Source organism: Rhincodon typus, chromosome 17, assembly GCF_021869965.1.
Source record: "Rhincodon typus isolate 14 chromosome 17, sRhiTyp1.1, whole genome shotgun sequence".
Taxonomy (NCBI): Eukaryota; Metazoa; Chordata; class Chondrichthyes; order Orectolobiformes; family Rhincodontidae; genus Rhincodon; species Rhincodon typus.
Genome location: NC_063348.1, coordinates 41,178,031 through 41,204,451, shown reverse-complemented (window position 1 = coordinate 41,204,451; position 26,421 = coordinate 41,178,031). Strand labels below are relative to the sequence as shown.

Genomic DNA, 26,421 nt, shown 5'->3' with positions numbered 1-26,421 from the left:
ATATATTTCCAAATCAACATTACGATTGGCTTGGACAGTAACTTGGAGATGGTGATTTTGCCTGGTAAGGTTTGAACCTACTGCCCCATGGTGTTAGCCTGGTCCTCTAGGTTGCTAGTCCAGTGAAAATAGCACTCAACCATCATTAGGGTGGAGGTGCTGAAAGGCCTATTCCTGTGCAAGTATGCCTTCTGTGTCCAGCAGCTTTCCTTTCACATTGATATTAGACTTGTCTGGTTTAAATAAAGTGTTAGTACTCAACTTGCCTCTGGAGAAGGACAGGTCCTCAGAGAAACTTACTCCACTTCTCTCCAGTATCCCTAACTCCATGCTGTATTGTTGGTGCAAAACCAGCTCACTTTGTTCTGACAATTTATCTGAAGTATAATATGCTCTTGATAGTCATGACAACCCAAGATGCTTTACCATTAAACTGGCCCTGATATTAAGTGTAGATGACTGCAAAGATTGGAGATATCTTAGCACTAATATACAAAGAGTGTTAAGTCCCATCTACACTCTTTGAACATTTGAGTCATAGGTTTTTGGTGAGGGACTCCACAAGTTCCCAACTCTCTCTCTCCTAGGCTGGATTAGTGAATTTCACCCAGGTTGAAGTCAAAATGAACTAAATACAAAGGAAACTGCTGTGAAACTTGGAACTCATTAAAAAAATTCCCAAAAAGTTAATGCTTATTCTTGTTCCAATGATACTGCCTAACCTGCTGAATATTCCAGCATTTGCTGTTTTTTTTTCACAACATACATGAAGGACTGTCAAGTTGGAGACCCCACACTCTAAATGCTTGACCTGAAAGCCAGTGTAATCTTGGGAAACTTCAGACATAAATTTCACTGCACCTTGCACCTGTCCCCGACTTATTCCTTATTGGAATGGTGCTACATTGCAGCAGCACTGAAAGTACCAACTCTACATCGTCACATATTGAAATAGAGACATGTCAATTTTGCAACATGTTGCAATTTGGTACACTGAGCAACTTTGCGCCACACTTGCTTATCAGAGAGATCAGGAACCGTATCTATTGGGTAAAATATACGTGCCAGTGTGATCTCAGTTATAGATATTTTTAACAAACCTATTCAGTGACGTTATGACACACCTTTAGGGTAAATAAGATTTGAACATGCGTCTCTTAGCTCAGACGTGACTTCACTACCTCTGCTCCGGAAGAACCCCAACATCCCGAGTGCAAATTGCACATGGTGATGAAATGATCCGTTTGCTGGGTTAACAACGAACAGAAGAATGAGATGATCACTTGTCAATCTTTTACACGGACAAGATCCTCTTAACTTCCAACGTCAGGGCTTAACTTAACCTTTACCTTTGGCGTGTTGCTTTTCCATCAGTTACTGACCAGTTTTGGGAGCTGCACAAATGACCAGGTCGATAGTCCAGGTTGGGGAGACACTGAATGAAATCACTTACCTCACCCACCGCAACTTCTAAAATAAAGTGACAGTGCCGATTGTAAAAACCGAACCACAAACCAAAATGAACAAATTTGTCATTATTTCAAAATGGAGTAACTTCCAGTTCCAAACTAGTGAAATAGGATCAAGGTTCAAATCAGTCGAGGAAAAGCACGTCACTCTGTACAGAGAGAGATTCAACTTATCGAGGGAAGTATGTGAAAATAATTGTTTAACTGCCCCAATTGACGTTTTCGTGCTTCTTAAGAAAAGTATTTATTTTTCATTCTGTGAAAGTTTGGAATGTCAAAGGCAGTCGTTCCAAGCATATTTATTCACAAAAAAAGTTCACCTGCAGAATTGGGGGTTTAAGTCTAACAAATAGGGTAGTTAATTGGATATTTTCCAGCCCAAAGGGAAACTGCCTTCTCTTTGGTCGAGGAAGGTGCTTTCAGTCAGGCACGTTTAGTTGGAGTGGTCCTAATTCCCAAGGGTAGGGACATATTGTGAAGGTAATAGATGGTCGGTCCTCGCAAATCCTTACACCGGGCTGTGAAATTAAATGAATGACGTTCTTTAACACAGAATTGAATTGTAACCTTCGTTCTGTGTTTCGCGCCGTTTCATGAAAGATCTTGAAATCAATTGGCCTTATTTAAAGTGAAAAAAAACTTCCAAATTGACAGTAAATCCGCTAGGAATTCAAACTGGACACACCTTTTCCAATGGTATCGCGCACTCTTTGGATGCATACACGAAATTCGCAAATTCTGACAATCAAACAATGAAAAAACCAAAATTCCATTCCCCGCGGAAAAAAACCCCACGGGAACGCTGCCTTCAATGCCGTTACTTACAGCAAATGTGCATCAAAACTATAGCTTTACACCAGCTCTTAAAGTACATTGTGACGTGGGACGATGGCTAGCTTTATTATCATTCCTCTCTATCGAGGCGATTAATTTCGCCCGGGTCTTTTTGCAGAATGATTACTTTTAAACGCGCAAATTTTTCAAGTCAAGTTGTCCTTCTGCTTCAATATCCTTCAAATAAATCTGATCGCAGCACCAATTTAACTGTCCTTGTTAAGTTCCCGTCTTAATGTTCAGTTTTATTCGCTTTTAAACAAATCGCCTCAAATTGTTTCGAAATCATTTTCAAATTTCAAAATTTGAATTTGCTTATTTTGAAACAAATATTCGTGTATTTCTATCTACATGAAACTTCTAACTTTACATTCTTTGTTTTAAATTCGAAAGTTCTTTAACTTTTTGTTCTAAGCGCTCCCTGTTTCTGAGGGGAAACTGCATTTAAAAAGAAAATGCCAGACATTTATACATTCGGTCAAGTTAATGTTTTGTAAAATATAACAACTCTTAGTCAATACTGTACTGATTAGCTCTAGGGTCTTTCTAACAGTGACCCAATATCGAGTCCAGTCACACCCCGGAGGAATTTGTGAAGAAACGTGCGGTGTAACTGGCTGGAGGAAAAATCAATAATATTTTTAAAGTAACACGCACTTTCCTTTCATATTGACAATGCCTAACTGAATTTAAAGTTGAGTAACTACCAGAATACAATGGATAATGACTAGAAACGACTTATCTTTCTCCTTGATAGTCACTTAGGGGAAAATATAATGACTGTTTTTAAAATCATACAAAATTACATCAAATATAATGCGTTCTTGTAAAAACCTCCGGTGAAAATTAGGGGAACATACTATATAGAATACAATAATATAATTACACTATTGCAAATAGACGATTTTGTCTGAAATGATTGTTGTATTTCAGTAACTGTTCTTCGTGCTTACTGGTTAATAGATCTTTCCCCACGAAAACCTTTCATATAACTATACTAATCTTCAAATATGGCCATAAAGTTTAAGAAAAAAGGATGTAACTATAAACCTCAAGAAATAAAAGAATAATGCGTCATATTATTGGACGTGCTGTATTATCATGAACAGTTTTTCTTAAATCTGCCGAGAGGTATAAACAACGCGTTTGCATGAAGGTGTTGGGAGCTGCAGGGAGAGGGGATTTAGTTTTGCTCAAAACAAGTGATTTCCACTTTTTTTTAACTTTCATGTACACACTGATACTTAGGAAATCATAAGGATGCAATTAGACAGGGCGAAAGTTCAAACGTCACAGGTTCACAATCGTAAGCCATTCCAGCAATTGCAAATTGCTATTTTCCATCCCGAGATTATTACTTAGAAGCCTACAAGAATAATAAATGCCCATGCTTTCCGCAAAGTAGTTTGAGGTAAATAATTAATAGTATTATTTTGTACGCTTGTAACCACGCGGTTTTACTTTCCTAATGTTTGGTCTTAGAAAGAAAGGCGTGAGACCTGTTTGCGATTGAATATGCGGCAAGTGTAATTTCACATCTCAAAATATTTTACTTTGTACTGTACAGTGCGTGTAAACTCATTCAATTACTGGCACAGCATTTGCACTGCACAGTAACTGCGTTCCATTACTTAGGAAGTGTTCTATGCAATAAGGTCACCACCTCTACCGTTTAGTCGGTTATATCATTTGCTAAATTAAGATTTAATCTGGGTAAAAGTGCATTGCATAGCTGCATTTTTCACAATTGTTTGCTTCAAACTTTTACTCTAAGGCTGTATTCCTGGCATTCGATTTAGCTTTCACCTGCTTGAATGAAAACAGATCTCAAGTTATCCTAGAGCTTTTTTTTTAAAAGAAAGCAAATTAAGTAGATCGCTGTTTAACTGACCGTCGGATTCCTGGACCGTGTGAAAATTAAAAGGAAAACATGTCAGGCAAAAAGTAATCGTCTGCGAGGGGAAAGTTCATTAACGTTTAAATGGCCGTTTATGTGCTGCTCGCTTCTTTAATGGATTGTGGTCTGTCACTTCGGAACTGATGCGTCTCTTCTGTTCTCCTTGCGTTTTTTTTCGCGAAGCTAATAGTTTATCATATATTCCCAATTGCAAATTCTCTGCACATCCATCAACAACCCCGTATTGTGCGTTCTCAAATAAAAGATTAAATGATAAGTTGGTGGTTCACATTTTCGAACATTCTAGTGTAGATATTGTACATCAAACCACCGACAAATTAGCAGCCAATTGATATTTAAACTAAAATACGTTGCCCAAGTCGGAACAGTTTAGTGATATTCGGATTTTGTAAAATAAAAATGCCTTTAAATAAAACATATGCGAATATTTCGCTTATTTGCGGTGATTTCAAATTTTCCAAGCATAATAAACGAAGCAGCTGGTTGCCCAGAAAGAGAATGTTTTGTGTTTTTGTTTTCAAACATCAAGCAACAGTTTAGATTGTACTTTGGGATCCCATCAGCAGATATCGTGATTCTGAAATCTCCGACAAATGCAATGATAGCAAAGCGAAGCTAAAATAAAATACAGCAAGTTTTTGTTTTTGTTTGAAATATTACAATAACCTGATTATTCCAGGGAGTCAATTTCACCTCCATCCAGCATTCACGTGTACCTATGATATTATGTTTATGTATACAGATATCAAAATTATGTAGCGTCTTATTCTACATTTTAGTTCGACTTACTGATCTGATCCACAGCCTCCATTATTGCAGAACAAGCTCTTCAGAAAAAATAGAGGGGAAGTTTGGTTAGATTCACCACAGGCTTGAGTCGAATGATAGCGACTTTCGGAATTAGGGATGAATTACCCCTACATGCATCCCACCCCGCGCACTCACACACACACCCTCGTCCCCATCTCTTCCTCCCTGCCCCCACCCCTTCGCCCAGATTGTTCCTCTCTCTCTAACTAATCGACAGATTACACTACAGAGAGGGAGAGTGGGTGTGTGAGAGAGAGAGGGAGAGGGAGAAATGTACACACTGTGTGGACAGGGAAACTGGTCCATGTAACCAGGGAGGACGGATCTCGATCAGAGAGTTTTCAGGCTCCACCTCTCCGCAGTATTTGAGGCTCGGAGTCACCAATCCAATCCGACACATGTGCCATAGTGTTGCTGCTACTAAACACGCACAACTCGCCATCCTATCATACATACCATTTGACAGCCTCAATACAATAGCCCTGCAGACTGTGTGAAGAGCTTGGAAGTTTGACCAACAAGAGGAGATCCCAGCCCTGGGAATATTGTGTTGGAGGGGGTGGAGGGTGGAACGGATTCATATAGAGAGGAGAACAAGAAATAAACGATTGATTCGTTTTGGTTAAAAGATTGTTTGGACACCATGGGTTCCGATGTGCGGGACCTGAACGCTTTGCTGCCGGCAGTCTCCACTCTGACCCCGGGGAACAGCAGCTGTACCATGCCGGTGAGCAGCGCTCCCCAATGGGCTCCGGTGCTGGACTTTCACCCGGGGGCTTCTTACAGCGCTCCGATCGGCCACCCGTCCTTCATCAAGCAAGAGCCGAGCTGGAGCGCCAGCGAGCCCCACGACGACCATTGCCTCAGCGCTTTCACTGTTCACTTCTCCGGTCAGTTCACCGGCACGGCCGGGGCCTGTCGTTACGGAGCGTTCGGGGCTCCTCCGCCCAGTCAGGCGCCTCCGAGTCAGGCGAGAATGTTCACCAACGGCGGTTACCTCAACCATTGCATGGACACGCAACAGCCAGCCAGGAATCAGGGTAAGAAAACAGCAGCAGAAATGGAAAAACATTTTACCATTTCCTACCCCACACCCCGCCGCCCCCCACAAACTTTCAATTCAACCAGGGGTAAAATTCAGAAACGGCAGCAGAACTGGATATTAGCAACGAGTATATCAACAAAAAAAATCCTAAAAGTATTCAATTCGGCAGATTTTATTTGTTAAATTGGGCCCTCTTAATTTCCATCACCAATGTGACAAAACAGAATTTAAACCAAGTCAGATAGATTTAGTTCAAAGTGGGAGTGATGTCTTGTTAGCGGGGGTTTCACTGCAGCAATGCAACGGTTAATGATATGTATTTCAGCGCACTTTTTCCCTTAAAAAATGTTGAGATCAGTACTACGTAGAATCGGACATGCGTTGCAAACCACGTTTATAGCTAAAATGCAAAGGCGTTTGAAAGTTCTTTCCGTACGACACAACATGTTTCCACTTCTCCATTTTGCTTTTCCAGTTCACGTCTCTCAAAAGGCTTCACACGCCCAACTTACTTTCTGAAGCGGCGCGACTTTTACTGGTCAGGCGCGGTGTACATTTTTAAAACCAGGTCTGAGCACTTATTTTGAAAATAAATCCTCAGGCGGAAATCCGAAAGATGGGTTATGCACTTTTTAAAATTCCGGCACCCGGCTTAGATATCTCCAATCTTGCACCTTTTAATAAATCAGTTCTTTGTTGAGTACAGTGAAAACTGTGTTTCATTTGTCAAGGTAAATTTGGATCAGTGGATGTAATTTTGAGGGAAGTTGAAACATAATTGCTAGAAAGACTGTAGTATTTATGTGATTGTAAGCATCAATGAGATGTTCACAGAGGCATATAAGCAATTGATATCCGCGGGAATCGACAAAATGTGAATGTATCGACATTATCCCTGTGTATTTAGTGGGGTGTAATATTGTGAGTGCTTTCTGCAGATTGAAGTATCAGAGGATATGATTAATTACAGGTGATTCTTTGTTGCCAGTTGTGTTGTATTAAAGAGTTGCCTTGCAGAAGCTCATTTCTCATTCATGGGTGGCAAGGGGACTGGGGGTGGGGTGTGGAATAATGTTTCCTCAAATAGTGATACCTGGAGGATTGGGTCAAAAAGAAACAAGTTTTCGTTGTGTGAAAACGCATGTTATATTGAGATTGAATTGAAACATCTGAGGCACCTTCAATTTAATACACGCACAGTCTTCTGACAAAGCTTTAAATGGGATTATTAATTTAAAAACAAGTCGTTTTTGAAAGTGCAACAAATGCAGAACAGTTTGTGATTACTGGTCAGTGAGTAAAATGAACACAGGGGATTGAAAACTGCGAGATAAAACCCGAACGGGGAAAGAGACGAGCCGGCAGACGATTAAAAAGTGCAAGGCATTTGTTTTAACGCAATAATCTAAATCCCCATGTGTAGAAAATCGCAGATCACCCGTGGCTGCTACTGTGTTGCAATCATTTTACATAGAAAGCTCCTCTGCGCTATGCAGAAGCGGGCAGCGAATCAGATATTAAAACGAAAGAGATATATTTTTCTAAATGTTGGAGATATTTTCACTGCCATCCTTAATATAACATTTTTTCGTTAGGGGATTTCAAGCGAAATCCTGCTTTGTCGTTCCCCCCCCCCCCCCGCCCCCCCACCCCCCCCCCCCCATATCTGATACCACTTGCAATGTATCTCTTTTAAACTACCACTTTTACAAATATTACTTTTACAGAAATTTCACAGATTTTACTTATACAAATCCGCCGATTTTCTTTTCTGGAATATAATAATGGGTCCTGTGCCCTCTGCTCACAGCTGTCCGGGGAAACAAGTCCGGAATTAATAAATAATGTTTCCCTTCACGTGGATATTGCTGTGAAGTCGATCGAGAATTCCTCCTTTGGAGAGGCCGAAATAAACAGCAAATCAACAGGAATCCGAACGAATTTGAAACGAAAAGACACAGCGACTGTTTGTTTGCTAAGTCCGGCGCTCGCACAGCAAGGCAGAATTCACCTGAATGTGCGATGCTTGGATCATTTCTGCCTAACTGCGCTTATTGACAATTTGGGGCGTTTCTAAGGTTTTTAATTGGGATTCTTGAATGGGAGATAATGCGCTTTTGTTTCTTGATACCCCTACAATATGCTGGTGAATAACAAAAGGATGAGGGAGGCCGGAGCGCTGCATTATCGCCGGCATCAACCAGCTGGGCTGAATGGCCTGTTCTTGTTTTCTATTTATTCAAAAAGGTACAGGGGAAGGCTGCAGCCTGTTGAACGGAGGAGGGGACTTGGTGTAAACTATCTCAAGGCTGCAAGTTAGCAGTCTGACTAGATTTCTAATCGTGGGAAAGGCGCTACCTTGGCTCAAAGATTGCTTTCTGCCAAGTCGAAGCCGAGAAATGATCAAACGGAGGCATCTCTCACTCAGGGACCAGTTGAAATCCTCTGACAAGAGAGTCTACCAGATTTTGCACAAAAGATGGAACGGGGAAAGTGTCTAATTGTTTACCAGCACATTCTAGTCGATTCATTTTCGGGCATTTTTTTTTGACATTCTGGTAAGACCCTTAAATAAAAGGGATCTTGCCGTCAAATATTTTGTTCAGAACCGAGAAAGGGGGAGGGGGAAGAGGAGCCACCACACTCCAAAACCGTGAGTCGAGCTGATCCCGGAAAGCACCCAATCTCAAAAAAAGCTTTGGCTTTCAACAATTGTGAAGGTTGCCGGTTGATTGGCTATCGCCGCTGAGTAGCCTCCCCCTGCTGCATTTTCCAATACAATGGGCTGAGCAAAGGGATGCTACAACTGTTCCCCCAAATGTAGACTAGATAAAGCGATCATTGGGAAAGCACACACAAAACCACTAAATAAAGGTGTGTTTGTCTATTCAACTATGCAGGGGTTAGTGAGATGTGGGCCAAATGCTGGCAAGTGGGACTAGCTTAATTTAGGACATCATGGTCGGCATGGACGATTTGGACCGAAGAGTCTGTTTCCGTGCTGTATGACTTTATGTTATTTGTTGAAAGATTCATTGCATGGGAACACTTTTACTGTTCAAAAGCTCGTTTAAAATCCTTGCAATACTTGCCTAATGATAAAAGTACATATGAAACCTTGACATTACAATCTGAGAAGATATATTGAAAAGACGTTTCCCGTTTTATCTTGCTGTACTGGCGAATTAAAGGATGGGTGACTCTTTAAGGGTTAATTAGCAATATAACTCTTAAACCACTGCTTTGAGGATTAGATTTACCTTTTAACACTGGGCATATTTTCGATTTCAAATTTTCAAATAGAGTTTGAAGTCATTGTAAAGGATCGACCCCACTCGTTATCAAAACCTATTGAAAAATATTGCGTTTACTCCTTGAATTAGAATAAGTTAATTTTCTTCCAGGGCGCGTCATTGTTTTCCCCCGCAAATTGAATGCAGAAGACTACATTTAATGTTCCTCACGGGAAAGGTTCGTGGAAATAAATTCAGGCAATGTACACCCAAACGAGCCATTGTGAAGGTGGTGTGTGTGCATCTGAGGATGCTCGGATAGATTTTAGCCCGAAGTCTCAATATGCTGAGTGAACTTGCTGTGTGATTTCCCGTTTCGTTATATTCTCAATTTTGAGAAGAGACTGTCAATACTGCGAGACGAACCAGCAGCAGCGGATAATTAATGATTAGGTACAACATGGGCAGTTCTGTTTCAGGCGTCCCTTCTGCAGTGAGACCTGCAAACTCGTGCACATCTGTATTTCAAAGGTGCACATTCCTCCCACGCATGCACACAAATCTTGCCCACAGAACAAGATCTTCGGCATAAATTTACAATATTTTAATTGTGCATCCTTTGGGATAAACAATTTTAATCTTGTGGCGGTAGAGAGATTTGGAAGAAATGGAGGCTCTGAATTTAGCTTTTAATATACTGCAGTTAAAGTGACAAATTAATTCAAAGTGTGATGGGTGACAGGGGCAATTTGGTCTTCAATGGGCTTTTACAGGTAGCGCCAATAGACCGAACGAACCCTGATCTTCCCGTGTGATATGCCAATTTACCGCAATGGCTTAACCAGCCCAACGTTTCAAAATACCATCAAAACCGGAAACGCTGTTCACTAATAACAGGAATGCTGTCAGGCTAAGCGCACTGTCTTCACAGTCCAAGTTTTCCCAATAGGTGACTGGGTTAGACCAAATTGGGAATGGAGAATTGAAAGTGACAATAGTTTCGATTTATGGGAACCTGGCCTGTAACAAGGCATGTTTCATGGCCTCTCGATTGGGACCAAAGGAGAAACCCAGTTTAAAACTCTGAGTTAACTTTTTGAACGTCCACTTACTGCACCAAGGAAAATTCGATTTTAATTATTTATTTGTTCACGTAATTTCAGGTATAATTACTCCATGCAGTTCACTGTATGTAAAGTCTTTGAGGTGTATGGTATCTCAGAGAGATTAAGCTCTCCGGACAGTCGAGTTCTTTTTAAAAAAAAGTCCCTTGTGACTATGCACCATCTTTGAATCAACGTTTGCAAATTGCATGACAGCTGATCTTATTAACGAAAGGGGCTTATTTAAACAAAAAAAAACAAATTTTATGTGTTTTAATTAGAGTAGGAATCCGGTTCGTGTTTTTTAAAAAATAGTCCAGTTAATTGAAAGTGCGTGCTGGAAAGGTTGATTTACAACGGGGTATCCTGGAAGGGTCAAATGCAGACGCGGGACTTGTTCTGTCACTTCAAGTTTCGCACTCCGGCTTGTTTATTTTTTTTTGACCGAGACAATTAGCTCTCTGTGATGGGAGGCTGTTTAATTTGATGGAAATGTGGAACCTGTGCGGCGGAGGTCCCTTTTCAGGTTCGGTGTTAATTTGTCAGGATCAGCAGCATCAAGACACGGAAACGGGAGCAGAGAATTGTCATCTGCTGGACAGATGGAGGCTGTCTTTCTCGGGATAAATTTTATTATAACAACAAACTGTAAGCGCCCTACTTACAGTACTATCAAAGCAACACAAGCCAAGTCTTCCTTCTATAAATTACCTATATATACATTTAGAATCCATACCACTACCACCACCACCACCACCGCCCCCCCCCCCCCCCCACCACCAGCCACCGCCCCCCCCGCCCCCTCCACCACTTCAGAGTGTTGGTTGAAAGCGCTGGCCGAACCACTCGACTTTCAACGTTTCAAGATATGAAACTGACTTTATTTTAACTTAACATATCCCTCCCTTTAGCAAAACGATGCTTCAGTCTTCTGGGGAGGGTTTTTATGTTGCAAAGGCGTTTTATAGTTTCTCATGGATTCCAGATCTCCCACATATGTAAGACGGTTAGATACAGAGCTCAGGAATTTCAGTACCATCAAATCAAAGAGTTGCAAGGTGTACCGTGTTCCCCACGTTACTATTGTAATAGTTATGCATGGAGCAGGTTCCCCACTGCCCATTCCCACACTCACTCTATCAAACCATAAGATAGAAACTAGACCGCGCCCGTGAGCGCAACGTGAAGATTTTACTCAAGCGATTAGAAATCGAGATTTAAATTTAATACCAGGAATTTCAAGACGGAAAGGTTGCCTCCGCATGGAAGTCATTTCACTTATTGGGAATATTACCGTGTCCGCTTTCCGCGCAATACAATTTGTTTTGTTCGAACATCGCACTTTTTTTATTCGGTACCATCAAATTAAATGCCATAGAAAATTGAACCTGCACACTTGAGATTTACCAATTGCCAATCTGACTATCTTTAGGGATATTTTCAAAGGGAACTCGTCCCTTTGTACAGTCTCATTTTAAATTCAAATTTCGTGAACAAGGAAACATTGCAAATTTCTTCAATTTTACCTGCAACTACTTAAACTTGGGTTCAGAACACCTTTTGAAATAAAATTGCAGTTTCACCCCTCTCAGTATCAGTTAGCTCTCCACGTCAGAGTTGGAATTTATACAGATCGCTAAAATAACTTCGTTACTGGATTTTTAATACAATCTTTATTCTTTTATGTAAAAATGTATAGTATAGACGAAGTGATATTAATGGGCAGTAATTTCACAATTCATTCGCAAAGAAACAAATTCCCAAATATAGGCACATGGTTATCTGCTGTATTATTGGGAGGACTGAAATTTGAGTTTGAAATACTATAATGGTAAAGGTTCTGTATAACCACTGGCAATGTTTATTTACAATGGTTGCCTACATTTTATAGAAGTCGTGTGTCTATTGCTTCTGGAGTTTTGTTGTTAATGTAGAGTGACAACTAATGCTGGTAATTAATGTACTGTAGTGCCATCTTCGCCGAACAATTTAATGGGATTCAGTCCATCAATTCAGTAGAAAATGGGGTCTAGTAAATAGCGTTAGGAATTCCAGCAGCAGCAAAGAAGAACGAACACCAAAATACATACTGGCCATTTACAACATGGGCAACTATTTACAACTTGGCGTTTTAGATGCGCCATTCATGCTTTCTGAAATTCCATGGCGCACTTGTTGCCCTGGTTAGTTAGAGGGAATCTCAAAGCTTCGATTTTCAAAACAAGGTATGAATTCAACTGTGCTGAATTCCACTGTGTTTTCTTCTAGATTTTCTGGTTGCCAATTCAATCGGAATTTTTTTGTTTTGATGTCGATTTCAAAGTAATCGGCCATTTCAAAACTTGGAATTCAGGGCTGAGCGATAAGGAAATCTAAGAGATTTGTACCTATACATTGCCCCCGGATTCGTAACTTTCATTTCAATGATACAATTATACTTTTAGCAAATGTGTGTTTAGCTAACTGCAGAACCGCTTTTTTTTTAAAAGACAGCAACTTAAGGCAAGTAATGAAGGTACAAATCATTAGACAGCGCTTGAACCTTGAATTAATGACAAAATCTTGTAGCATCTGATTTACCATCCATGATTTATATTTTTTATTTAGCCCATTGTTGGTTGGGAGGGGTGGGTGAAGGGGAGCTTCTGTCTCTTTAGGACAGACTGGCTTTGCTTTGTGAAATTCCCAAACGAATCGTATAGAAATCCTCGGATGGCATTAAGCCACTTTAATGAGTATCAGAAACTATTTCATAAGAAAGCGGAGCAAAAAAAGGCGCCCTCCAAGAATAAAAAGTTACAGAACACATGCCTATTTTGGAATTTGCTTCGAGGAATTATTGAAACTATTTGACGAAACATCAGGGTTTGCGGACGGAGAGGAATAATTCACTTTTGTGTCAAGGTCTCTATACTTCATAACGCATACTGCCAATTATCACACAGATATTGATCATTTAAGACCATCCGATTTATTTTATTAGAAAACTAAAGAAAGATTAAACGTTATCTTCAAGGGCCTATATGCTGTTTCATTCTTCTGAATATCATCCCAATCTCCCGCATGCCTGGGACGACAAACACTGCATTAACATTTTGCTGTGTGTATCCATTGAATCCACTTCTGAAGTGTTAAATCTGTACAAAATCAACATTTGAATCATTGATTCATACTATATTCGGGCTTGAAATGCTGCATTCCTTCTTGTCAAAGCATTTTTAAAATTTTGATTTAGATTTTGGGGGCACTATTACTGCACTAGAAAACTGTTTATCCTGTCTGTAAACAACTTGATACGTCCATCTAGAGCTCTCTGATAGCTCTTGGCTTTCTGTCCAAATTTGGAGATGGTGTCCATGTTGAGATTTTGGAGAATAATTAGAACATCAAATTAAATTCAATTTTATTAGCTGTTTTAATATTTGTATCATGCCCCACTTCTTTTTATATTAAGATAACCCAAGTTCCCACAATCCACTTTCATAATGTGGTATTTTGGGACACTGAATTATTAGTTACTTTTCTGTCTACTACTTTAAAACATACACATGCTACTGAAGACTGTTACATTAAACTAATATCACTAACTTGGAATAATAATCAATGTTTCTAGCCAAACACAATCATTCTATTTGTATTATTAATTGTCTTGCTACACTGCAGGAAAGATTTTAGTGAAAGGGTCAGCTACCATTCCTAAATTATTTTCCCTTTATGTTGTTTGCAAATATTTGCTTCACACCTAATGTAATATTTTGTTAGTATGCATCAATGGGGCAAGTTGACATGCTGATCAAAAGCAATGTATGATCCTCTCCAGTTTTCCTTTTCTCATCAAATACCTAGAAACAAAATTGGATTTTGTTGTGTGAAAGAAAGTGATTTATATATTGCCTAATGAACCATTGGGTTTCTACTAAGTAAAGAAAAACAGACTGCTTTGAGAGTGGAGCTGAAAGCTTTAACACAACTGAATGCCTCTGACATCAGTGAAGACATGGGTTCACCCCAACTAACAATGCTGCATAAATTCATCAAAATCCAAAGATTATATTACATCTTGCAGCATATTCCCAGGCAGCTATTGTCTGATACACTTACAGGTAGCATAGGTACAAATCTCCTGTAGTGTAGACATATGAAGAGTCATTGTTGAGCAGGAACATAAGGTTATAGGACAAATAGTTCTTTTGGCACAAGAACTATCTGAGCAGAAATACTCAATACACAAACTAACTGGTGCCTGGACTGTCCATGGACATACTATAAATCATCACTAGATTACTTTGTTTCAAATACTACTTCTATTATGTAGACCTCTAATTTCTAGATAATCTTCCACTTAAATTAATTTTATGCAGTATTAATAAGTAACCCATGGCCTGGAATAGAGCCACTTCATTCACTGATTACATTTCTGATTTATAACATAATAAATGTTCCCCATTTTGCAATTGCACTTGATTATTGGACTTCACATAGTTCAACCTGAGTTGTTACATAACTATACTACTTCAATTGAGCTTTCTCATAGTTGTTTTAAGCTCCTCTCACTGACATCCAATTTTATCATTTGAGTTCTTGACAAACTTGACACCAAGTTTGTCGATTAGGTTCTTATTTCTACTTATTGTCATAAGATGGATTCTTGTGTTCTGTTTTCAAGGCCAAGATATTTTTAAGTTGATGAGAGATTGAAACAAGAACTGTAACACAGATAATCAAAGGGAATAGAGAATATAATGCAGAAAACAGTATGAATATGATTCTGATACAATCAAATTCAAAAGACACACAAAATTAACATCACCTGAAGATCTGAGCATTTTGTAAAGCTTGATTCATAAACACAGAACAATATGACACAAAATATGCTATTCAGCCCATCATACCAATCTAGTTGGATAATTCAAAGTGTTTTGCAATTAATACTATGCCATGTCTATTTCCAGATAGGCCTTTTTTGCGCCTTGAAGTATATATTAAATTCCTCTTTCAATGCATTTTCAATATATTTATGGCAATGCATTCCAGATCATAACATTTTCTTTTAATTTTCCTTGACATTCGTTTGCAAATCATCGCAAATGTCTTCCAAGATAGTGCTTGAATTTTTATATTGTCAAGTGTGTAGACATATAGCTGTGCTTCTAATATTTGCAATGTGTTTAGAATTTGAATGTAACAGACTATTTCCATCATTAAAATGCCAAGCTTCTCTAAGTTCTTATTAATACTAATTCTGCAACATATAATTTGATTACTTGCATTTTTGGTTTAAATACTGTAGATATCCAATTTGTATGAACTTGAAGATGAGTTTGAAAGTTGGAAAGAGAGTTAATGGAGGACTGATCTCTGCAAAACTCAAAAAATCATATACTTACGTGAAAATGCTGTGTTCTGTGCTTTGTGAATGTGAATATTTTAAAGCTGGCAATTATATGAATGTACGTCATATATGTAAACTACACTTTTTTATTTCTAGTTATTTTCTGTCCAGTTTCTAGTTCTACTCATGTATTAATGAGTAACCTTCTTTAAAGTTGCAGTTCACAATAAGAAATCACAGAGTTGTCGCTGTTGTATGCAATAGTGGCAGTTTACAGTCATATTATACTTTGAACCTTGCACTGAGCTCAACCAAAAGAGAATTCTGCGCTAGCACGTAAGAAAGACATATGAAGCCCATTTCCCTCGCTGGTACTTTTTTTTAAAAAAAACAAATTGACACAAAGGAGCAAGTGGGATCATCTCATTTTTCATCGTTATTTCATCAGAGATTAAATAAACTGCCATTTCTGTAAACCAGATTCAACAATATTCCACTAGGGAGGCTTCATAATTAATTTTAATATGTTGCATAATAGAAACAGAAAATATTGAAAATACTCAGCCGATCAGACAACAGCTGTGGATAGAGAACCAAAGTTACTCTTTAGCTCATGGACCCTTTTTTGTGACAAACTTTCTCTGTGTCATATTCCAGGCTAGGTATAATTTAATTATTTAATTTATTTATTAACAGGATGAAAGTGTCACTGGCTAGGCAGCATTTATTGCCCGTCCCTAATTGCCCAGAGTCAACCACATTGCTGTGGGTCTGGAGTCACATGTAGGTCAGACCAGGTAAGGATGCCAGTTTCCTTCCCTAAAGGGCATTAGTGAACCAGGTGGGTTTTCCCCCGACAATCGACACTGGATTCGTGGTCATCATTAGATTCTTAATTCCAGATATTTTATTGAATTCAAATTCCACCATCTGCCGTGGTGGGATTCGAACCCAGAACTCCGGAACATTATCTGGGTCTCTGGATTAACAGTTCAGCGATAATACCACTGGTATTTCCTAATTCTTTGATATTTACTCTTCTATGAATGATAAGGGATCTTTGACAAAATTCATTCCATTGCTTGTTGCGTTTAATTTCTTCAACATTCATTGATGTTCTTCTGGACTTAGTGCTTTGATAGCTGGAGACATTTCCAGTTTACATTGAATCTTTTTGAAAAAAAAACTTCCCTAAAAATCTGAGAAACGGTGAAATATGACTTTTAATTCTGATATGAAAATAAAACTAAATTGCACTTAATAGGTTAGCGATCTAGGAACCTACAAAGAAATTGGTCTGTCCATCATTAGCTTTTGATCTTTGATTATTCTGACAATTTACATGCATCAATATATATTTTCTATTTCTTTCAACATACTTCTGGGTCTCTGCTTTTTTCTTTAGTTACTCAAAAAATGTTCTCACTCTACGCTACAATATGGCTATACTTCAGAAATAATTCATTGGTTCAAACTTAATTTAGAATATCTTGAAGTTGTACATGGTATTGTCGCAATTCAAATTATTTCATAGAATCCCTACAACGTGGAAGCGGGCCATTCGGCCCATCACAACCATCCCTCCGAAGATCATCCCACCCTATCCCTGCATTTCCCACCCTAGACACTAGGGGAAATTTAGCATAGCCAATCCACCTAACCTGAATATCTTTGGACTGTGGGAGGAAACCAGAGCACCCGGAGGAACCCCACGCAGACACGGGGAGAACATACAATCTCGACACGGACAGTTGCCTGGGTCTTGAATCGAACCCGATCCCTGGCGCTGTGAGGTAGCACTGCTGGCCACTGTATTACTTTTATTTTAGCCTCCCCCCCCCCCCCCCCCCCCCCAACACTGTCACATCTACGAAATATTTTATTTATTCTTAATTTATCATTGTGTGTTATTTCATCTGATGTTGTCAGGTCACCGGATATCTCTGCTGAAAAGCCAAAAAGAAATCTCCCATAATTGTTACTCTCAGCTCCTCAAGTGTTTTGTCTTCCTAATGCATCTGCGACACACACATGCCCTGATTTCATCAACAAACCTTTAGAGGGTTGGGTTTGAATTGGATTCCTCGCTGTACACAAATGTGTCCTCGCTCTTGCTTCTTAGCTGAGAAAATAGCTTGTCACACAACCGTACTTTATCGTTTTCCTCATTCAAGATAAGAGTTTACCTGCAACACACAAACTCTTGATGATAAATGCAATGAAAGATGTGCCGTGGAGGAAAGTGGGGAAAACAGCCTTTAACTACAATGGATCTGAAAAAAAATCATTATTTAACCATACACTAATCTTTTGCTACCTGTTTAATCATTTGGATTTACATCTTACTTTTGTTGTGAGATATAGGTAAAGCGGTATTCCACCTCAAGTTTTATTATCGTTTCCTTATAAATTACAGCTAAATCATTTTCTTATTTCTACTTTGTCAGTTGTGAGTTCTGGTATTTTTATATTTTGTGTCCATTCTCGCCAATCTGTATTTTGCGACTATTTAAGGAGATATAGTCCCAAGGCCCCAAAAATTAAACCTATGGCTCCAAAGTAAAAACTAAGGTTGCCCCTCGACAGTTTGCAAAGATTCACAAATTATACTTTGGCTGCATATCGATTCTTCTAATTGTACTTATTTCTCGTAGGGAATCAACTTCGTGTAGCCCTCTTTGTTTCCCTGTTTACTTCCTTCAAACATTGTGAGCTCCCAAATAATTTCTGCAACAAATACGCATTAATGGATGTCCGTATACTGGTTAAAACCCAAGACTTGTGTTAGCTTTCTGCTTGCTCAAACACCGAGGCAGGTTGCTTGCGAACCTTGATCTAAGTCCTTTCCTTTCAATTAATTGTAGTTGTCCAGGCTTTCTCTATTATATATGTTTATTATATTTGAACTTGATCCAGAAATTGATTAGAAACATTTCGATTCACAATTTTTATAGAACTTTATCCAGGGTGCTTTTTTTTTACACCTCGATCTTATTCTATTCTGTTTCAATTTCCTTCCACCTTTATTTTTTTAAGCTGGTTTCTGCCGTTCGAGGTTTCCTTCCAATGACTCATAGCTCCTGTATTAGTAACAGCCCACCATTTGCCTTAATCGCATTGGTCCTAGACCCAGAATCCATGTTGACCGTCGGTCTCCTTCACCTTCCCCAGCTTCCTCATTCTGAACCGGCTTAGTGTTTTTATCCACTGGAGGAAAAACTACTCCTTCATTTCCATTATCACGCGGTCAAGACAATTGACATGCAGCGTGCAATACAAGTCAAACATATTTTAAAAAAAAGTTTTCTAACCGGTGGATGTTTTATGTAGCAAAACATTTATACAGCGCCTCGTCATGCCTAGCGAACATCCGCAGCCTTCTCTGCGCTGAGTTGCTTTGACAATGACAATTATTTGGTAGGGGCTAATTGAATCCTCGGGGCATAATGCGGTTGAGTTAGCTATTGCGACTTTAGTGTAGTGTTGATTGGGGTAGATTTTGTATTTGCATTGTGGTGTAAAATGGCCGATAGAACACTGTGCTTTGCAGCTCTCAGTATTTCCTCGACTTCAATGGGATTGATGGTAATGTGTTGCCGATTCGTTACATCTCCCCCACCCATTTAATACCATTGCACCGATCAAGATCCATCCCCATGGGGGATTTTTAACTGGCGACCATGCTATAGTACAACCATTTTGCATTTTGTTTCAAGCTGCATTATAATTCTTGTCGCATACCACTGGTCCGTTGGGCATAATCGATCCTATGGCTCGATTGGGAACTGTTCCGGGGAGGTTTCTTCGTATTTTGGTCAAGATTCCTCCTTGGGCCCAATCCACGAAAGTAAAAGGCATTGCCCGGACATTTGGCTCATTTGCTGCTCCGTGGGATCTTGCTGTGTAAAAAGTAAAGCTGTTGCATTTACGCAACAGTAACAATGACTTCACTCTAAAAGTTCTTGGTTGCATGAAAATTGATTGAGACTTCCCAAGGAAGTGGAAAACTGCTCGTTCCTTATTTATGACCATTTAAGTCAATCCCATTTTATCAGGTTCTCTAGCTACTTGCTGATGCGACTTTTGTGTTTGTTTCAGGTTACAGCGCTGTGGCTTTCGACGGGACTCCAGGTTACGGTCACACTCCGAGCCATCACACTCCTCAATTCTCCAATCACGCCTTTAAACACGAGGAGCCCATCAACCAGCAGAACAGTATAGGTAACACTTCATTACCTCAGAGGCCAAAGCAAAGTTTACTCACCTTTAAAAAAAACACGCAATGTTTCTCTAGTCTAACTGTTCGAATTACTGAATAACAATTATTGTTTTTGCAACAATAGCCAGCTACCAGTTTAAAATCTCTTAGTGCAGTTTGGACGGGAAACAGCATCACATTAAAAGAAAAAATCCCGAAAGCTCTTTTCGCTAACCTGAAACGTGTTGGTCAATTTTGTGAAGGAGTGTTTTTGAGATGTCATAGTTGAAAGTCGGAATGAAAAATAAACGCTTTTAAAAGTTGTAAAAAGAAACCGATCAAACGCACTTTAATCACGCGATTAAACACGTCAATGCCTTCACTATTGTTATATTAGAAGCGACACCAAACATATGGATTGTTGGACCACAAACGCGTATTTGTTAAAATTGCCTAATATTTCTTAGCCTCCACATTCAGCCCATTACATGTAGTTGTTCTTGTAGGATTTAATAATTGGTACATTGCATGATCGGATCATTTGTATAAAAAAGTGTGCAAAGGTATGGGGGGCGCGATGTAGGAAATTGGCACTAAGTAATGATGCTCGTTTGAAGAGCAGGTGTGGCACGATGGGCCGAATGATCTCATTCTGCGCGTATCAACGATTTAACTACGACGCTATAAAATTACATACGTCGAGATAAAATTACATACATCGAGTATTTTAGCTTATATCGATAAGGTTCTCCTCGTCAAATTATCCTCTGGGATATTGGCGGGTAAAAATCATGAAGCTTGCCTGAAATGATTACTGTATCTTAGTTGGTATGTTATTTAATAAACGAACGGCCGTGTTAGAACTGAGAGAGGTATGTCAGAAAAATTTATTTGGAATATGAATAGGTCATATTCCAATATCTTACTTGAGCACTTTCAGGACAAGCATTTAGATTCTAATACAGTGGTGTATAATGAGACCTCTGATTTTTTAAAAAAAGTTTTTACTGCAAAACATTTTTGTAAAAAAGAAACCATACATGAGAGCTCTTTATGCACTAATTAACGCTAAACGTTCATCGACAAACGCTGAGGCGACACAATTTAAAATGTCAATTGAATGTGAGAAAACATTTTTGATGAGTAATTAATTAGAAAGCCTGATTAATGAAATCGGCGGTGGGGTTAGATTGATTGTCCTGTAGATTCGATAGACTTTTCATGTTGATTTAAACATTTTTGTTTACATTGAAGTGCTGCAGGTGTTAAGGCAACGACATGTTATTGAATAATCTCTGCACTTAGCTGCTAAATGTTCTAGGGAGAGCTTTCTCGCTCCCCTAGTTGTCCAGACAAGGTCAGATTTGCCATATGTGCAGATCTAAGTGAGGACTTGAAACTTTATGGTTTCCTTACGGAAAATGTGTTTGTCAAATTGTTTTCAAACGACCTGTTCGGGCATGCTGTGTGACTCACCTCAGGTGGGACTTGAACCCAGAGCTTCCAGCCCAGAGACAGGGAAACTACCACTGCATCATAAAACCCTTCTGCTCAAGCTGATACAGTTACAACCAGTTATGTAATTGGTCACCCACACAACACTCGTTTTCATTAAATAGAACAATTTCACAAAAGTACACATTTATTAGGATACTAACTAATAACTGTCCCAAAATAATATGAGCTGTAATTTTAATTCCAAGCAGCATTGCCATGGGCAGAACTGTATGGCAGGTGTAAAGTGGATGATCTCTGAAACCTCTGATAAGGAAGTGGACTCGGATTGTACAATATTTGCCATCCGCTGAATCCAAGAAGTTCCACATTTTATCTTTTATCTTACACCTGTTATAACAGCCTCAAACAACACAAACTGCAGCTGCTGAACATTCTCTAACTCGGCTGTGAATGTTTACATTTTTTTCCAGTAAGGATAGACTGCATCTCGGAAAGTGAGAATATCTGTTACAAATGTGAAAGACATATACAACAGTGCTTTGTTACAGTTCTATTTTTTTTAAAAAAACGTGTTTTAAACTACAGCATCATATAAACTTAACTAAATTTCAATGATATCGCATGTTCCAAATGCAGGTTACACGTTACCATAAAGGAAACATTTATTTGTTGACATCTTTAGCTTATCCCTTTTAGACAGAGGTAAAGTAGCATTACGTGTACGTAACTGGTGGAATCAAATTCTACTTCATTATCGTCACGCAGGATGAACGAATGATTTCCTCTATTACTACAATGGCAACTTTGTGTTGAGGTTACTATCATAAGAAGCACCCTTGTTTATTATAATAATTGGACATGCTACAGCCGCGAAATCGATCTATAAAATCATTTCTCAGGTTTCAATTACACTGTCACCTAAAGTCACAATTAATTGAATAAAGAGGAAACTTGGCAAGATGTCTGCTAGGCGAAGCTATAAAAGCAGATCTAATTTCTTAACGGCTTAACCGACTGTATTGAATTGACGAACGGTATTGGTGACTTTATGTAGAAAATACATTGAATGTACGGCACCGATATAGAGAAAAAAGCGAAAGAACTGCGGATGCTGTAAATCAGGAACAAAAACAAAGTTGCTGGAAATGCTCAGCAGGTCTGGCAGCACCTGTGAAGGAAGAAAACAGAGTTAACGTTTCCTCATAGGAAAGGGTCACCGGACCCGAAACGTTAACACCGATATAGAGTATTCCGCTTAGCTGCCGTCATAAGCTTATGATGCACACGAACCTCCTCCGACCGAGGTCATTTCCACACCGTCTGAATTTCCTTCCGGATAATACTTCAGATTTTAGTTAAAGTTCGTGATTAACAATTAAATAGTTTGCATTCAAAACGCATTTTACGTAAGCAAATACGGTCTTTGAAAAAACAAATTGTACACATCTCAATTGACATTCATTTCCATCTTCGCAACTGTCAGAATATAATTATGCGTCCGATTTTGCTCAATCCCCATTCACTGACATTTAAAATCAGGATCATATATGTGTGCGATATGTTACTGACAGAAACATAATTTCAAGCTATATGCTAATTCTTCAAGCGATGTAGTATGTATGGATAGAAAACTATTGGACGGAGGAGATTTGAACATGCGTTAACTAGTTTCAGAAAAGGGCCTAAACCGATTTGAAAGCAACTGACTGCCATACTACGAAATAGGTGGCTATTTGTGACCAGCATTAATATCTTCATTAGTTCATAAGAGTAGGAGTAATTTACCGTTCGCCTGCTCTACTATTCAGTAAAGTCAAGGCTAATCTGCTTGTGGCCTTCACTTCACTTTACAGTCCATCCACAAACCTCAACATTATTGTTGATTAAAATCAGTCTAACTCAGTCTTGATCTGCCTCCCCTGTTTTGGAAAAGACTTCCAAAGACTACCAACTCACTGAGAGAGAAAAATAAATCCTTCTCAGCTTCTATTTTAAATGCATGTCCTCTTATTTCCAAGTTGCATTAAGTTGATTTAAATCATGGCAGAGTTTGCAATCTTTTGTCAAAGAACAATTCCTTTGTGCGCACCTGGTTGAATGCTCAATAAAAGGCAAAAGGGAAACGAGGTATATCAACTTGGGAAGTTTCAGATTTGCACACACCAGCAATTTGTGCAACAGTTTGATCAGAGATTTGCACGTTTTACGAAGCATCTTGAAAAAAAATTACATAGCAGCAGAGCTGGGTAGAATCTGAGCAAAGGGTGCTTCCATACATGAGCCATTTATGTGAAGAGATGTTATATATTCACACCTCTCATTAATTACAGTGAATTTTCACCTTATAGTCAGGGACTGTTTAAGTTTTTTTGTCTTTGTAAGAGTATACAAAAATAAATCCATTTTGACAGGATCGTCAAGTGAGTAAAATGCAATAAATTGTTCAAGTTTGGTAAAGCTTGTTTTGCAATTGATGGTAATGCTAATTAAGAACAAAAGTTTGTGTATGGGTTAAATATCATTTATGCCGCAATAGAATGAAATCCAATGTCATGAGATATCTGGAGCACATTTGCACCACTGAATACTGTCATTATATCACAGCATTAGCAGCTCATGATTTGCAATTTCTTGGAAAGTTTAGAAATAAATTTTCATTTGTAATTTATTCCACAGGTGAGCAACAGTACCCGGTCCCTCCACCAGTCTATGGCTGCCACAACTCTACAGACAGTTGTGCTGGGAGTCAGGCTCTGCTGTTAAGATCCCCATACAACAGGTAATATCTCTGCACTGCGCAATACTAGGTTCAAACTGATAAGACATTTGGTCATTTATTTATTAATGCTGCTCATTATTGGAGAAAGGTAGGGTTCAAGTTATTTATTCTTCTTGTGGTACACCTCAGTCAAGATTTTCATAATTTGCTGAGGGGCTCCATCATGTAGCAGAAGGTAATCAGCTGATTACCATTGTTCTCTCAATGGAAATATAAGTTGACCAGCTCTTTCATTGAAAGATTTACACCAGATCCTGTTCACCCATCTTCACTGTACTCACTGATATGCATATCTAAATTAGGAATTCCTCACATTTAAAATTCTCATCCTCTGTTCAAATCTCTCCATGAACCCTGTTCCTTTAGACCACAGTTTTTATAACATACCACATCTCAATAACCTTCCAAATTCTGGCATCCTGCACATCCCATATGTTCTGGAATTGCCCACCTTGTCTCCATCCACACCTCCCCCACCCCATCCAAATCTTTCTAACTCTCTACCTCTTTCTCCTCTTTTAAAGCACTCATTCAAATTAACTTCATGGACCAGATATCCTGGATGGCACAATTACATTTTGAAATATTGATGTGTATCTGTGCCAAGACCGAATGAGCAGTTGGATGGGCTCTCAGGTTTCTAATCTTGAACCAGAAGTACTGTTGACAGTCAGTATTTCCTCCTTATGTGGCTGGTACCAAATTTTGTTTGGTAACATTCCTGTAAGTGGCTTGAAATGTTGAAAGCTCTCTAAACACCAGAAATTATTACCAAATATCTGCTCACAACATTGCTTGATTAATTTTAGTCCATTCCTCCACACCCACTTTCACTCTTAACTTGGGCTGGATGTGTTGCGCCAGCCTATCCATTTCTTTCTGTAATACTGTCCTTCCAATGTTGAAAGTTCCACTCAATGTTTGGCAAAAACAAATAAAATCCATTCCTTACCTATTTCCGCTGGAGTTGGCCACCGATGTTCCCTTAGCTCAATGTTTTCCCTATCAGCTGCTGGAATGCAACTGGCAAGCTCATGGAGCATCCAGTCAAACATGACTGCATGATCTCCTAGCTGTGTGTTAGTATTTAGTGGGATGAATAAGAATGTTACAGGCTCTTCTTGGACACATCAGAAAGTCTGTTTATTAGCTTTTGAAAGGTTGCTGGATGATTTCTATTGCCAACTAGGACTGGCATTTGAACTCCTGCTCCTCTGAATTATGTCCATAATTCTCATTTGGAACAATGTCAAAATAACCATTAACAGAAACTGACCTAATAACTTGCAGAAATGTAGCAGAATGTCACACTCACAGGGCAAATAATGAAGAACTGATGAATTAAGAAAAATAAGCTACTTTGTACCAATTGTTGAATGTTGAATGATGTAGACTTCATAAGTGATACAGTTGAACATGACTGTAATGTTTTTTTTATAATCTATCACTTGCAGTCATTCAGACCAAAGACTTCAAGCACAAAATCTAGCCTGACCTTTTTGTGCAGTTATGAGTTTTATGTTACTTATATTTGCACAACATAACATGGGAACAAAGAACCTGCACTTCTGTACCACTTTTCAGAACATCATTATGCCCCACAGTTAATAACTAAGGCAGGTTTGGAATGTAATGTAGGAAACATACAGCGAATTCGCACACAACAAATTCACACAGAGCCTAACCATCTATTTTAGTGAGGTGAATTGAGGGATAAATTTTGGCTCAGCGCAATGGGGAAGAAATCCGTTACTGCTCTTCAAAATAATGCCATGGAATCTTTTAAGCATAGGTACAGTCTTATATAGTATTTCATCTGAGCAAAGGCATTTTTGACAGTGCAGCACTGAATTAATGTACAGCACTGAAATGTTAGCTTAACTGTTATTTTCAAGTTTCTACAGAACCCATACCTGTTCAATACATCAGAGATAGTAGGAACTGCAGATGCTGGAGAATCCGAGACAACAAGGTGCAAGGCTGGATGAACACAGCAGGCCAAGCAGCATCATAGGAGCAGAGAGGCTGACGTTTCGGGCCTAGACCCTTCATCAGAAAAGGGGGAGGGGAAGGGGGTTTTGAAATAAATAGGGAGAGAGTGGGAGGCGGATAGAAGAGGGATGGAGGAGAGGATAGGTGGAGAAGAAACAAACAGGTCGAAGAGGCGGGGATGGGGCCAGGAAAGGTGAGTGTAGGTAGGGAGTTAGGAAGGGGATAGGTCAGTCCAGGGAGGACGGACAGG

The 26,421-nt window shown here is 39.1% G+C and overlaps 1 protein-coding gene across 4 annotated transcripts in view; it reads left to right on the top strand.

Annotated features, from left to right (window-relative positions):
- Positions 1-5,350: 5,350 nt before the first annotated feature.
- wt1b (WT1 transcription factor b) overlaps positions 5,351-26,421 on the top strand; it is an 82,672-nt gene continuing 61,601 nt past the window's right edge. For 2 of the 4 annotated variants that reach the window (XM_020511052.2, XM_020511051.2), the window contains exons 1-3: positions 5,351-6,071; positions 19,843-19,965; positions 24,077-24,179. In XM_020511052.2, the coding sequence (XP_020366641.1) occupies positions 5,675-6,071; positions 19,843-19,965; positions 24,077-24,179 (623 nt within the window). In that variant the 5' untranslated portion in view covers positions 5,351-5,674. The remainder of the gene's footprint in view (positions 6,072-19,842; positions 19,966-24,076; positions 24,180-26,421) is intronic. The other 2 variants (XM_020511050.2, XM_020511049.2) reach the window with 1 other exon arrangement.